Below are 15816 nucleotides of genomic sequence, written 5' to 3'. Positions count from 1 at the left end.
GGCTGCCGTTTGTGCCAGGCACCTTGCTGGCACGTTTGCTTTCTGAAAGAAGGCTCTTTCTTCGCCGTCTCACGGGTTGTTAATGAGTCTTTCTCCCATCCTGATGCTGTGCTCTTTTTTAGATAGCCCAGCTTCTCCGATGATTTGCTAGAGTGTAGATGTGACCTTTGAAGTGAGGAGTTCCTGATTCTCTTTTTAGAAACATATTTCCTCCCCATTTGGTTCTTACCTGGATTTCTACTGTAATGTTCTTCCCCGACTTATTGCCTTTGCCAGCATAGGCTTTACTTGTTTATTTGCTTAAGACTTGACTTTCCTCCATTGGATGGTAGCTTTATGTCAAGGGTGGTTGCTTCTTTTGTTCCTGGCAGTACCTCTAAAGCTTGAAACTTTGCCTGGTACATAGTAGGAATTCAAGAGCTCTCTGTTCAATGAATGGATTATCCTTTCATATTGTCCCCAGAGGGATAGTTCCCAAACCCACCTCCTAAGTACTTCCTCTGTTTTCAGATGGTTGAAAGACAGATTGGCTTTGCCTACTGACTCAAAGACAATGTCCTAAGCATGCTTGCTGTGTTTCATCTGACCCAAGCTGCTTCTCCAAGCTCTTTTGGTGGTTTTAGCTTTTGTGTGGTTATCTGTAGCAAAACATTTGCTATTTAAACCATGTTGATAGATACAGGTCAATGAACTTCATTGCATTTGCCATGTTATGCAACTCTTGCCACGGCATTTCCAAGTTTTCCATCACCTGAAGCATTAATTCCCCCTGCCGGTTCCCAATCACTCCTGGTAACTGTGACCTAGTTTGTCTGAAAATGAGTATCACCTGTGTAAAGCATAATGGAAAACTGAGATGAAAAAGGCTCCCAGCCCTCAAACCAGGGTCCACGGCATGTCTATTTATACAGCGCCAAACAGGCTGGCATATCGGTGATCCGTGGACTGCCAAAAGAACGAACAGAAATGTTTTGCAAGAAGTACAGCCGGAATGACTTCAGAAGCCAGGACCGGGAGACTTTGTCTCACATACATTCGACAAGTCATCCGGAGAAGCCAGTAGGTGAAAAGAACTTCATGGTCGGTAAACTAGAGGGGCGATGACAGAGAGAAAGACCCTTGACAAGATGAGTAGAATTAGGGGCTGCAGCAATGGCTCAAACCTAATAGCCATTGACAGGATGGCGCAGGGCCAGGTAGTGGTTCTTTCTGTCGTCCAGGGTCATTGCCAGTTGGAACCGACTCAAGGGCGCCTAACGATAATAACATCTTGCGGTAGATTTACACTCACTCACTCACTCACTGCTATTAAGTCTATGCTAACTCATAGTGACCGGATAGGACAGGGCAGAAGTGCCCCTGTGAGTTTCAGAGACTGTAATGCTTTATGGGAGTAGAAAGCCCTGTCTTTCACCCATACAGCAGCTGCTGGTTTGAACTGCAAACCTTATGTTGGGGCAGTTAGTCCTAAATGTCCCAATTGACTTTTGAAGGCAAAATGCTGTGAGAGATCTTTGCAGTTTGCAGTAGTGAACTGGGGACATTTAGAAAAGAACAAGCTAGAATCACTGGTAATTGGGATTTCAGTAGATTCTCTATGTAGAGAGGGATGCATGGGCTGTGCCTGGTGGCATAGTGCTTATGCATTGGACTGCTAACTCCAAGGTCAGCTGTTTAAAACCACCAGCAGCTATGCTGGAAATTCTGTTTCGGAAACTCACAAGGGTCAGTTCTATCCAGTCCTATAGGGTCACTATGAGTTGGTATCAATTCGATGGCAGTAAGGTTTTTTTTTTTGGTGGCGTAACTTACTGCAAGGTCACTGGTTCCAAACTACCAACCACTCTTCAGAATAAAGTTGGGGCTTTATATATATATAATATTATATATAATACTTTATATATATATATATATATATATATATAATACTTTTGGGGCTCTTACATCTCTTATCACAATCCATACTATCGCCTGTTGTGTGAAGCACATTTGTACACATGCTACCATAATCATTTTCAAAGCATCTTCTTTTTACTTGAGCCCTTGATATCAGCTCATTTCTCCCCCTCCTTCCCCTGTTCACCCTCCCTCATGAACTTTTGATAAGTTATAGATTATTTTCATATCTTACATCATCCTCTGTCACCTTTCACTCACTTTTCTGTTGTTCAGCCCCCTGGGAGGGGTTATATATTGATCCTTATGATCGATTTCCTTTCTTCCCCGACCTTCCCCTTATCCTTCCGGAATCTCTATTCTCATGGTTGACCCTGAGGGGTTTATCTATCCTGGATTCCCCATTTTGTGGCCTCTTACATGTAGCAGTGTGTATGCTCTGGTCTAATCCGATTTGTAAAGGAGAATTGAGGTCATGACAGCGGGTGGAAGGAAGCACCTAAGACCTAGAGGAAAGTGGTGTGTTTCTTCAGTGCTGTACTGCACTCTGATTGGGTCATCTCTTCCTTGTGACCAGTCCTTCTGTGAGGGGATGACCAATTGTCTACAGCTTGGCTTTGTGTCTCCACTCCATGGCCCCCACCCCCAATTCACATTGGGTATGATTTTGTTCTGGGTCTTAGATGCTTGATACCTGTTCCAATGGACACCTCATGACCACAGCTGCTAGTGTGCTTCTTCCATGTGGGCTTTGTTGCTTCTGAGCTAGACGGCCGCTTCTTTATTTTTAAGCCTTTAAGACCCCAGATGCTCTATCTTTTGATAACTGGGCACCATCAGCTTTCTTCACCATATTTGCTTATGCACCCAAAGATGGGGCTGTTTACTTCTGTAGAGTCACAGTTTCAGAAGCCCACAAGGGCAATACTATCCTGTTCTGAGTTGCTGTCAGAATTGACTCGACGCTAGCTAGTGAGTGCGTGTGAGTGGCTTGCATTGTAATTAGCACGTATATTGTTCCTTCCTTGATATTGTATGATTAGGATTGACTGAGGCTGGTAGGCTAATTTGAAGTAGAAAACATCATAAACAGAATGTGGGAAAAGAAAAACCTCATATGTTTTTTAGCTGTGATTCTGAAGCTTACACTGTGCCTGTGAATGACCCTTCATAGCAACCTACTGCTTCTGATTTCAAAGAAGAATCAATTCTCTTTCCTCTATTGAAACACAAACATGCATACAGCGTGGCATGGGAGACCTGGTGCCGCCTTGGCTTCAGTGGAGGGGCTATATGGAGGAAGTTGGAGGGTCCGCTGTGTGATTCATAGCTTAACTCCTGAATGGTAATGTCAAGAATGTCATGTTTCTGTCATGCAGCAGAACTGGGAAACTTTCATGAAGAAACAGATAGGAAACATCTGGCACAAACCCGGTACTTACCAAACCAAAACTGTTTAGAGAGCAAGATCTTGCACTTTCATCAGAATCACATGTGAGTACTTTAATTGGCTCCTGATTCCACTACTTGTTGCTGCTGTTGTTTGCTCATGTCATGTCATGTCAGCCCTGACTCTTGGTGACCAAATGCACAATGAAATGCACCTGACAATATGCCACCTTCATGATCAGTTATCAATTGAACCATAGGGTTTTCATTGACTGATTATCTAACATAGATCATCAGCCCTTGTCTGGAAGCCCTGCTGAACTTTATTCAACATCTCAGCCACACATAACCACAGACAGAAGGGCGCTGGCTTCTTAGGTGCTTCGTTATTTGGGCCCTGAACCAGTATGTCCTTCAGGGATGGTAAGAAAGCTAGGGAACAATCTTCAAACCGACCTTTTTGTCTGAGATGCTCTAGGCAAAAGGTATGGTCTTGGTGCATTCATTAGACTCATACGTTCTTGCCTCTTGCAGTGCTCGGAGCCCGGCGGAATCTGACATTCTTCTGTTGGACATAGCAAGCAAACTGGAGATGTATGGTATCAGGCCTCACCCTGCCAGTGACGGTGAGGGGCTGCAGATCCACCTGGCGGTGGCTCACATGGGAGTACTTGTGTTACGGGTAATCAGTCTTTCTTTCTGTTTAAAGCCTTCGGTTGGGGTGTGGTGTTGGGGGAGGGGAGGATTCTCTTGACTCAAATTTGGGTGTTCATTCCCATGGTGACCCTACCCGTCCATCTTACCCCAGCCAGAAAGGGAATGACAGCATGGAAATCTTGGAGGAAGTACTTCCCCTGCAATGTGCTTTGCGCTGCCGCGGCGGGAGGGTGGGAGTCCATAATTGACTGGCTGGATGCGGAGGAGCTCATGCTCTCCATCAGGCCACCATGGTGGGCGGAGCAAATCAAGAGATTCCTGGGGACTTAGAGATGCCAAACAAGATTATGGATTTGGGCATCCGAAGCACTCAGGCTGCAGCATCAAATCCGTTCACCTTGTCCATGTTCACCAGACAAGCCCAATGTGGGGTCTTCCGGTTCAGTTGATGATTTCATTTATGAGAGAAAAAGGAGTGACCTCAGACCCAGTGACTCCTGGCAGCACATTACAGCCAGTAAGGATGTTACAAAGCAAGCCAGATACAGATAGGATCAATAGGGTCTTGATCTTCTGATTTATTTAGCTTTCAACTTTTCAACCTGAGAGTTACATTGATAGGCCAAAGACATAATGGGTCACAGGCATAATCTGTTCGCTGCAGAGGGGACCATCCTTGCCATTTTAGACTACACGTAAAGAAGGACATGCTACTGGACATGATCAACTTTTTAGATGTAATTTCATTAAGTGAGAATACTTCTGTGGACAGTTGGGAACCATAGAGCTGATTATAAAATAGAGTTCTCTATAGCCCCTATCCCAAATCCAGGCAAAGAATATGTAATTATCAAATACCGTCTATGTGTTCTTCATGATATTATTAACTCTTTCTTTTATTTTCTAAGAACCTTGATATTTAATTTGCCTACCAGAATGTCCACTTCTTTGAGGAGTACCTTTCAACAGTTTTGTACAGAGTTAGCAGCCATGTGTCCATTGTTTGATCGATATATTTGGTGTGCATTGACTTTATGCCGCTCACCAGAATTATGGTGATAAAAAGGTTTTATGAAGCATGCATTGTAATAGGGTAAGGAGGACGATTCAGCAAACAGTGACAGATCAGCCTGGTGTGCTGTGAGCGACGGGCAGTCTGTAGTGCAGTGGTGACACCTGTCTGAGTGGCTTAGCATTATAGCCATCACCTGAGGAGTTGGACAGTTGTCGTCCAAGAAAAGAGATCAGGTTGGAGGGTGGAGGATATGGTTTCATAGAGCACAAAGTAAAGGAGCCGTGGGAAGCTCAAAGCATGACTTAGTCAAGAAAATACCATTAATCATGGGACGTGTCCTCAAGAGGCTTACAATTTATTTTGGGAGACCAGAGCGAATCTCCCATATTTACTTAGAGTTGTATGTCAGGTCTGCACAATGAACTAATAAACATGGTTGCCTGAGGTCAATGAGGAAACGGCACGATGGGGGTGGGGCAGAAGTAGGAGTGACAGCAGTGGGCATGAAGCTCCTGTTATAGACCTTTGATATTTGGATGGTATGAGTGGAAAACAACCATTTCATTATTTGGTCAGACCAGAATAACCAAGGGAGTTCGGGGTCATTAGAATGACTGTATTGTTGTTGCTGTTAGGTGACAACGAGTCAGTTCCAACCTATGGCGACCCCGTGCACAATAGAACTAAGCACAGCCCGCTCCTGCACCACGCTCACAAATGTCCCCTACTTGAGGCCACTGTTGTAGCTACGTGGTGAGGGCCTTCCTCTTTTTCCGTCCTAGTCCAGGGATTAATCTCTCTTGGCAACATGTCCAAAGTATGTGAGATGAAGTTTCCTGTCTTGGCTTCTTAGGAGCATTCTGGCTGTACTTCTTCCAAGACAGATTTGCTTGTCCTTTTGGCAGCCCATGGTGCTGTCAGTGTTCTTCGCCAGCACCACCATTCACATGTGTCCATTCTTCTCCAGTCGTCCTTATTCAATGTCCAACTCACACATGCATATGAGGCCATTGAAAACATCATGGCATGAGTCAGGTGCACCTTAGTCAGCAAAGTAACCTCCTTGCTTTTCAACACGTTAAAGAGGTCTTGTGCAGCATATTTACCCAACACAGTTTCCTTTGATCTCTTGACTGCTGTTTTCCATGACCATTGATTATGTATCCAAGCAAGATGAAATCCCGGATACTTCTATCTTTTCTGCATCTATAGTAATGTTGCCTGGACCCAGTGGTGAGGATTTTGGTCTTCTTTACATTGAACTGTACTCCAGCTGGAAGGCTGCCATCCTTGATCTTCCTCAGCAAATGTGTCAAGCCCTCCTCACTTTCAGCAAGCTAGGTCGTGTGGTCTGCATATTACAGATTGTTAATAAACTTTCCTCCAATCCTGATGCTACCTTCCGTTTATTTGCTTCCCCGTTTATTGGCTTTCCTGTTTATTTGCTCATCATACAGATTGATTAATATGGCGAAAGGATACAACTCCAACTCACACCTTTCCTGATGTTAAACCATGCACTATTCCCTTGTATTATTTATACAACTTACTCTTTTTAAAAGTCATTTTATTGGGGGGCTCTTACAGCTCTTATAACATTCCATACAGCAATTCTTTGAGGTATATTTGTACATATGTTGTCATCATCATTTACCAAACATGTTCTACTTGAGCCCTTGGTATCAGCTCTTCTTCCCCCCCCCTCCCTCTTGAATCCTTAATCAATTATATATTGTTGTTATTATTTCATATCTTACACTGTCCATTGTCTCCCTTCACATTTCTGTTATTTGTCCCCTTCAGGGGGGGGCTATATCTCCAATCTTGTGATGGGTTCCCCCTTTCTCACCCTTCCCACTCCCTGACCATGCTCCTACGCTCATATCGCTACTCCCACTACTGTTTCTGAGGGGCTTATCTTACCCGAATTCCATGTGTCGAGAGCGCTTATCTGTAGCAATGTGTGTTCCCTGGTCTAGCCAGATTTGTAGGGTAGAACTGGGTCATTTTAGTAGGGAGGAGGACGTATTCAGGAACTACAGGAATGATGTGTGATTCATCAGTGCTATACTGCACCTTGGTTGAATCATCCCTTCCTTATAACCCTTCTGTGGGGGGATATCCAATTGACTACAGATGGGTTTTGGGTCACCATGCCAAGCCCCCTTGTTTACTTTGATATAGTTGTTTGTTTGGGATATTTAGATACCTGATACCTGATCCCGTCCACACCTCATGATCACTCAGGCTGGCATATTTCTTCCATGTGGGCTTTGCTGCTTTTCAGCTAGATGGCTGTTTAGTTGACTTTAAACGTTTAAACCCAGATGCTGTATATCTTTTGATAGCCAGGCACCATCCACTCTCTTCACCACATTTGCTTATGCACCCATTTTGTCTTCAACAACTGTGTAGGGAAGGTGAGTATCAAAGCGTGCCAGGCTATCAAAACGTTTTTTTTTAATTTTAAGGGAGGCCTTGAGTAGAGATCCAATGTCTGTCTGTTCTATTAATACTTAACAAATAAATATATGTACATTGGCCTCTATTCCTTTTATTATAAATAAATATATGTACATAAACACATGCCTATAGCTACACTTCTATAAACAGCTTTGGCATCCTATTTGTTTCCTCTATTTCTTTTTACCTTTCTCCTATCCCACTATCATGTTCATCCTCCATTTGGCTCTCAGTATTTGGGGGTGGAGACACGGAAGGCCATGCCAGTGAGTTTCCAAATCAGCTCTTGGATAACCTTGATCACAGCCTTGGAAGTGCCCATAGATGTGGGGATGATGTTCTGAGCAGCCCACGGCCATCACGCCAGAGTTTCCCACAGGGGCCATCCCTGGTCTTCTGGGTGGCAGTGATGGCATGGACTGTGGTCATGAGTTCCTCCACAATGCCATAGTTGTCATGGATGACCTTGGCCGGGGGCGGGGGGCCAGGCAGTTGGCGGTGCAGAAGGCATTGTTGACAGTCTTGAGGGAGTTGTTGTACTTCTTGTGGTTCACACCCATCACTTCACAAATCTGGGGGCATCGGCAGAAGGGGAAAAGATTGATGATCACCCCTTTGACACCTCCCTCCGGATGAAGCCTTCTCTATGGCGGTGAAGGCACCAGTGGACTCTATGGCATACACGGCGCCAGCCTCACCCCACTTGACGTTGGTGGGGTCTTGCTCCTGGAACATGGAGATGGACTTCCCATTGTTAAGCTTCTCGTTCTCAGCCTTGATGGTGCCATTGAACTTGCCATGGGTTGGATCATACTGGAATGTGCAGACCATGTCGTTTAGTTCAATGATGGAGTCGTTGATAGCAGCAGCATCCACTTTGCCCACGTTGGAAGCAGCCTTAGTGACCAGGCACCCGCTGCGGCCAAGTCTGTTTATTCCAGTCTCCCCCTTGTGTCTCCAGCGTGCGGCTCGGACTGCGCGGGAATATGCAGCTGCCTGTCGCACGAGAAAGAACACAGAGACAAGACTGTGATCTTATGAGCACAGAAATCCTTATTGTTCTCCCGAGGAGCCGCTGATGAATTCACACATTTGTGGTTAACAGCTGAACATGTCACCCACTTCGCCACTAGGGCACCTTGTATGATATCAAGGGGCACGTCCAGGCCATTTTTAAAGCAGGCCAATCTAGAAATATCGGAAAGGGGTACAATCAGAGAATCAATTGCAGTAGTCCTTTCCTACTATGATCATGCCGCCCTGGCTTGAAACCTTTCCCACACGTACCCTTCTTGCCGAAAGAACAAACCACAAATGAATCTGTGTTGGAAGAAGTGCAGCTAGCATGCTCTTTAGAAGCCAGCATGACGAGACTTTGTCTCCTGTGCTTTTGACATGTTATCAGGAGAGAAGGCCCCCGGAAAAGAGTTTGGTGCTTGATAAAGTACAAGGGCAGCCTCAGAGAGGAAGGCCCTCAACAAGACGGGTTGACACAGTGACTACAACAGCAAGCTGGAACATGACCGTGATTGTTAGGATGATGCAGGACTGGGTAGTATTTTGTTCTCTTGAAACGTCATGGCAAAAGCAACCTTGCGTGCATTTCAGAACAGTCTGATGTCCCACTCGGAATGCCACTTTTGGCCAGACTGAGAGCTGTCATCACAGCCAGTTGACTCTGACTCATGGTACCCTTAAGTCCAACAGGAAACAGAGTTGCATCCTCTGTGGGTCTCACAATCGCCGGCATGTTCGCCTCTCTCTTGTTGTGGTGATTGTTGTAATTCATCTCCCGGAGTCTCCTTCACTCTCACTGGCCCTCTGCTTCCCCAAACATGATGCTCCCTCCAGTAACTGAGCCTTGCATGGGACGTGTCTAAAGCAAACGGGTCAGACATTATTAGGATCCATAAGTATTTCATTGGCTAAGTTTTGGCAGTCGATGGCCAGTCTTTCTTCTTAATCTTAGTGTGGAAGTGCCCCCGAAACTTGTACAACATTGGCTTACCCTAATGGTGTTTGAAATACCAATGGCTTAACTTTAAGTGCCACAGCAGCCCTCGAGCCATCGCAGTGGTCAGTGGCCATGGTTTCTGAGGTGTGTCAATGATGGTCCCATTCATAAAATCTATCTTCTCGTAGGTTTGCAATATTTTATCCAATCACCTTGTTCTGCCACTCCTCCTGAGACCTGTCTCATGTTTTGCTGTAGGGAAACACAAAGATCAATACCTTCAACTGGGCTAAAATCCGCAAGTTGAGCTTTAAGAGAAAACATTTTCTTATCAAGCTTCATGCCAACATCTTGGTAAGTAGCATTCTAATGAATTCTTCTTCTATGTATTTGGGGATTTCTTGGCATTTCCTGCAAATGGTTTGAATGCAAGTGGTGAAAATTGGCGTGCCCTAAGAAGTCATGTATTCCCTCTTTTCTTTCTACATAAATAAGCCAAAGCTCTCTATAGTCCATTTTTTAGTAAAGAGGACACTATTACGAAAACCAATTGGAAGGTCAGGATTAGTAAAGCAACTGGAAAACAAGGTGACAGGGGTGTAAGGAAAATTGGTTTGGAAAACAGTTTTCAGAGATTCCACGGCCTAAAAAGGAGTGATGTTCATTTGATAGTACTGCTTTTTTTGAAAATATTTTTACCTTCTTGCTTTAAGCAAAAAGTATTGAAAACCTATTATGTGCCCAAATCAAGTGGGATGTGTGGAGGGTGAGGGTGGGGTGGAGTGTACATATAAAAAAAGAAGAAAAAATGTTGACCAAGGGTGCATCATGCAGTGTGAGGTGGAAGGTACTAAGGAGGACCTTCTTTTATCTCCATATGGTGGCATAGTGGTTATATGTTGGGCGGCAAACCGCAAGGTAGGCCGTTCAGAACCCACAGCTGCTCTGCAGGAGAACGATGGGGCCTTCTATACCTGTAAACACTTAAACAGTCTCAGAAATTCACAGGGGGCGTTTTACCCTGTCCTATGGGTCGTTAGGAGTTGGCACTGACTTCATGGCAATGAGGTTGGAGGTTTGGGGGAGGAAATGAAAAATATGGTTATTAGAAAAAGTTTGCCCCGCAGAAGACTCAGTGATTTAGAGAATTATTCTTTGGCTCTAAGCCTTCAGTAGAAGTGTTCCTTTGAGCAGTTTAGAAAGCATATCCAATGGGAAGCTTCTGGGGAGACGTAGGGCAGCAGGAAGGTATTTTGAAAGGAAGGAGAGAAGGGGGCTACCAAGTGGGGGCGTGAGGCTGCTAACAGCATAGGCAGTAGATAGGGGGTCAGATAGGGGGTAGATAGGGAGCCAGTAGATAAGGAGTCAGATAGGGGGAAGATAGGGAGTCAGTAGATAGGGTGTCAGATAGGGGGAAGATAGGGAGTCAGTAGATAGGGAGTCAGTAGATAAGGAGTCAGATAGAGGGAAAATAGGAGTCAGTAGATAAGGAGTCAGATAGGGGGAAGATAGGGATGTCAGTAGATAGGCATCAGATAGGGGGAAGATAGGGATGTCAGTAGATAGGCATCAGATAGGGGGAAGATAGGGATGTCAGTAGATAGGCATCAGATAGGGGGAAGATAGGGATGTCAGTAGATAAGGAGTCACATCACGTGGGGGTAGATAGGGATGTCAGTAGATAGGGAGTCAGATAGGGGTAGATAGGGATTCAGTAGATAGGGCATCAGATAAGGGGAAGATAGGGAGTCAGTAGATAAGGAGTCAGATAGTGAGTAGATAGGGAGTCAGATATGGGGTAGATAGGGGGAAGATAGGGAGTCAGATAGGAGGTATATAGGGGAGTGGGGAGATAGGGAGTCAGATCAGGAGTCAGTAGATAGGGGAGGCTTGAGAGTTTAGGTCTGGGAATGCCCAGGTCTCCTAGGATAAACTAGAATATGTTCCATGAGCAATACTGACCCCCTAGAATAAGGCAGCACAAAGAGAAGGAAGTGCTGCTAGCTGGTGTAGTTTATAAGACACAAATAGATAGAACCATCTTATAAACTCTGTCATCTGTAAAAAGAAACCTGACTCCTTTTCCTGGTCATTTATAACTTTTTTTTTGTCACCTTCAAAGAATGCCCTTTGATTTCATTTTCACCTAATTTACAACTTCATAAAAATGTTTCCGGCAAAGAAAGGGGGTGGGCAGTGGCAAAGGAGGGTCTGAGGCGAGGCAAGTGTGCCAAGCAGGATTGGCTTCTCAGAGAAGGTTCTGTTTGTGGCTAGTGGCCCTGTGTCTTCAATGGAAGGTGCCCAGTCACGGGGTTTCAATTGGTGTGACATCTACAGGGAGCCAAGGAAAAATCAGGAGTTAGGTTGCCTCGACTCCTGTCCCAGTAGTTCAGCAGGCTTTGGGATTGGAAGATCTTTGATTTTCTTGAAGGATGTTGTGCTTAATGGAAATTGGTTTGTGCAGGTGTTGTGCAAGGACACCTTGGAGTTCACTATGGCTAGCCGAGATGCCTGCAAGGCTTTCTGGAAGACTTGTGTGGAATACCATGCCTTCTTCCGGCTTTCTGAGGAGCCCAAATCAAAGCCCAAAACCCTGCTCTGTAGCAAAGGCTCCAGTTTCCGCTATAGGTAATGAAATATTACATGAAGGCAAATTACAGTTTTTTTTCCAATAACTTGGAAGGTGAAAGGAGGAGCTCAAATTCTAGAAGCAATAAAGAACTCATTTAAATCAATTGAAAGGTGATACCTTTTACTATTCATTCCATGTGTGACCTCTTAAGTCAATGTTTCCAAACTTGGAGTTAGGGAGAAGGGGTTACTCTACCTAGGGAGTTAGATTAGAATCTTTGCAAAGAGGGGGAGCCTATTCAGCTTGAGAAAACATTCAATGAATGTCTTGATTTTCTTATAGGCAATTCATATGTAGGTCAAGGAGAGGAAAGCCCCACTATAGCCTTTTGGAACTGGATAGGCCAGAGTGAGAACACACTGATGCAATTAGGGCTTTATAAGCTTGAGCAGGATCCCACTAGCTGCTTCTCACTAGAGATACCACAATAGAGGAAGGTGCAGGAGCGCAAATGAAGATGTTGTATTTATTTGAATATATGAGCCTAGGAATTCCTTGGAAGAAGTTTTCGAAATGGAAAAACAATGAATTCCATGCTTCCACGCAAGGGATTCTTCACATCTGGGAAGCCTGCCCTAGTAAGAACCGAGATTGAAAATTAAAAAAAAAATATTTATGTAATCTCTTCAAAGTGGATTCTATACATCTGTCTTCTTCATCATATTACCATATATATATATATTTGTGTATAAGCTGAGTTTTCTAGCACATTTTAATGCAGTTCTTGTGGTCAAATTGGGTGCCTTGACTGATATTCAAGTCGGCTTATACCCGAGTATATACGGTACACGGAACACAGCTTTCTCTTTTCTTGATGACCTAAGTTATTAAAAGTATCACATCTTATCCTCTGCAGTGATGCCTGTACTCAGCATGGGGCTGGGAAGGCATTATCAGGCCCTACATCTCACTGGTTTAAAGGCTCGGAGTTTCGAGGGGGGGGTGTGTTTTTCTTGCTTGCTCAGTTGCTCTGTGTTTCTCCCAACAGTCAGCTGGTTTTCATTGCTAGTGTTATGTATGGCTCGAGCAACTCTACCACGATTGAGTTAGCTGCTTTTCTTCTGCTATTCACTGGGGGGAACCAGACGAACAGTATCAGTAAAAGTAGGGTGTCAAGTAAGACTCAGCGGGTTCTGACTTGGATGTAGAGGAAAAGCCTTTGAAATAAATAGCTTTTCAAGCTCAGACTTTAAAACTGTTTAGAGGTTTTTCGATTTTTGTTCTGGGTAACTGTTGCCCTTCCTCTGATCCTGGGCGGCATGGGCAGTATCCAATGTGGAGTCCCTTGTGGATGCAAACAATTGACATGTTCGTTGCTATGCTGATCTCAAGCTTGGAGGTTTGAATTGAGAGGCACTTGGCAGGAAGGCCTCATGATCTATTTTGGGAAAACCAGCTAGTGGACACACTAGGGAGCACAGTTGTACTCTGACACACACTGAGTCACCATGAGGCAGGACCGACTCCAGGGCAATTGGTTTGGCAGGTTTTTATCATTCACGTAATGGTCAAAGATTCATGACATGTGGCATTCATTCCAACCCTTTGGGCTTCGCCAATAAACTAGATTTTCAAGCACCGGGGTCCACTAGCATTGAAACAACTTTGATTTCTTTAACGTAGTGGAAGAACTCAAAGACAACTTTTGGAATATGGGAAAAAGGGGAGGCTGAAGAGCTTGCCATTTGAAAGGTACGTGCTTTCTCCCTCATACTGTGTTTACGCTGAATTTAGAGGCTGATATGATCCTGCTCTTCACATGAACATCATTCCAATGACCATTCTCATTTTGGGATTTCAGGAAACACTATCCATCTCAGTACCATGAACGACAGTGCAGGTCTTCGCCAGACCTCCTCTCGGATGTGTCAAAACAAGTAAGGTTGCTGACAATTCCTACTGCATGCCACATGATCCCCCAAAGTGACAATGCTAGAATCCCCGTTTGTCAGAGGTCACTCTGTTCCGGTTAGGTTAGTCTCCTGGGGAGGTCTTGCAGCTCAGTCTTTCTAGTGTGGAGAAGACTATTCAGTAAACCACCCGCTGTGTGCCTTAGACTGGACGAATGTGGCACCCCTTCACTTTGTAACCTGTACTGCTAACATCGTGCAATTTCTGTGGCAGGATATTTTCCCAAACTAGCACCTCTGCTTTTATGCCTGTGAGAGTACGTCAAAAAAGCATTGTCTCTAGAGTTCCAGTTAAAACATGTACAAGTTCTTTCCAAACAAAATGTGTTTCAACGTGGCTAGAGTTAGTGAAGAGTTGAAGATAAGTCATCTTCATAACTGTCTTCGTATATGAAGGGTGCCTTCAAAACCACAAGGACCACATGATCTCTGGGGACAGCAATATCAATTGGTATATCATAGTCCACCAAGACAATGGCCTCCATCCTACTTCGGCGAGTAGTGACTGGGATCTTAAAAGTTCATGTATAGCCATCTATTGGTCTGTCCCCACCTGGGGCAAAGAGGAGTGAAGGAAACAGTTAGTCCCGATAGACTAATGAACCACAGAAGCCTGACACGAGAAGGGCAAGAGCAGGACAGTGCACAGTTGTCACTACCAAGTGCATGGAAGGGATCACATTAGAAGGTCCTGGATAAAGGGGGAGAAAAATGTCGAATAATACTCGACATCATAAAAAGGCCAGGTTTACTGGTGAGAAAGAGACTGATGACACCCCCAAGACTATGTTCCTTAGTGACCCTTCAGCTGAACTCTGGAGCTGAGCTCAACTCCATGGCTCCATTTCCAGCCCCATAGGACACAGAACATTAACACTAAGGAGATAAGTACAATTTTGAATAATCAACCAATTGAGATTCAACCCTTTACCTAAGGCGGAAGTTCAGAGGGTTTGGAGAGAAGGAGGGATGGAGACAGGAAACACAGAGCGGAAAAGTGATGCTGTAGGGACTGCAATCAATTGTAAAAACCAAAATGTGTATCGGTTGTTGAATAGAATATTGATCTGCACTTTCCATCGCCCAATTTACGGTATGAAAAGGAGAATGAGAAAATAAAGGCTTGAGGTGTGCTTGTACAATGGGCTTCTCCATTGGTGCTTCTGCTACTGCTTCTTACCAGTCCAAGGAAGAAAGGCACTGTGCAGGGCAGATGTAAACACAACCTACAGTTTAAGACTGGCTTGGATTGGGAAACCCCCTAGACCTTTCCCAAGAGCTGGATAAATGATTGCTATTTTCATCCCTCAAGATAATGGATAAACAAATTGTGATCTACCCATACAATGTATACTATTCAGTAACAAAAAAGGCATGAACTCTTAATGAAAAGAACAATAGGGATAAAGCATAAAATAATTATGCTGATAGGAGCTGAACAAAATTGAAGTTTTATATAAAGCTCTCCAAGATGCATCTAATTCTATAGGGACAAAAAATAAGTTAGTGGTTGTGTGGGTTCAGAAAAGGTGAGGAAAGACAGTGGAGGGGATTCTGCTGGGGGACGTGGAAATGGAAAAGGGGCAAATGGAAATGATGTGGTGATGTTTTCATGGGTTCATATTGCTTTAAAACCCAGCAAATTGTGCATTTGAAATGTATGCAGTTTATTGTATGTTGTTATTACCTCAATAAAACTACCAAAGGTCCAATCAAAAGGGTGGCTTCTGAGGCGATGTGCTGGCAGAGAAGTCAGCTTGAGAGAATACGGTGTTGGGGAGACCTAAGGGATTAATGTTGATAGATTTTTCCCAAGGGACAAAGGGAGAAGTTTTTTGTCTTTTAAATAAAAACAGCATGAGTGAGATAAAGGCCAGAAAAGCTGCATTAAGGAATTTTT

At 44.3% G+C, this 15816-nt stretch overlaps 1 protein-coding gene across 1 annotated transcript in view; it reads left to right on the top strand.

Annotated features, from left to right (window-relative positions):
* The window catches only part of FRMD7 (FERM domain containing 7), a 70186-nt gene that overhangs the window by 51985 nt on the left and 2385 nt on the right, over window positions 1–15816 (top strand). Inside the window, exons 6-11 of the mRNA XM_075538472.1 lie at window positions 3276–3390; window positions 3820–3967; window positions 9633–9728; window positions 11839–12002; window positions 13630–13698; window positions 13808–13883. Of these exons, the coding sequence (XP_075394587.1) occupies window positions 3276–3390; window positions 3820–3967; window positions 9633–9728; window positions 11839–12002; window positions 13630–13698; window positions 13808–13883 (668 nt within the window). The remainder of the gene's footprint in view (window positions 1–3275; window positions 3391–3819; window positions 3968–9632; window positions 9729–11838; window positions 12003–13629; window positions 13699–13807; window positions 13884–15816) is intronic.

The sequence above is a fragment of the Tenrec ecaudatus genome, chromosome X, assembly GCF_050624435.1.
Source record: "Tenrec ecaudatus isolate mTenEca1 chromosome X, mTenEca1.hap1, whole genome shotgun sequence".
In the NCBI taxonomy this organism is placed as follows: Eukaryota; Metazoa; Chordata; class Mammalia; order Afrosoricida; family Tenrecidae; genus Tenrec; species Tenrec ecaudatus.
The sequence above is the reverse complement of the archived record's forward strand: the minus strand, read 5'-3'. Positions and strand labels throughout refer to the sequence as shown.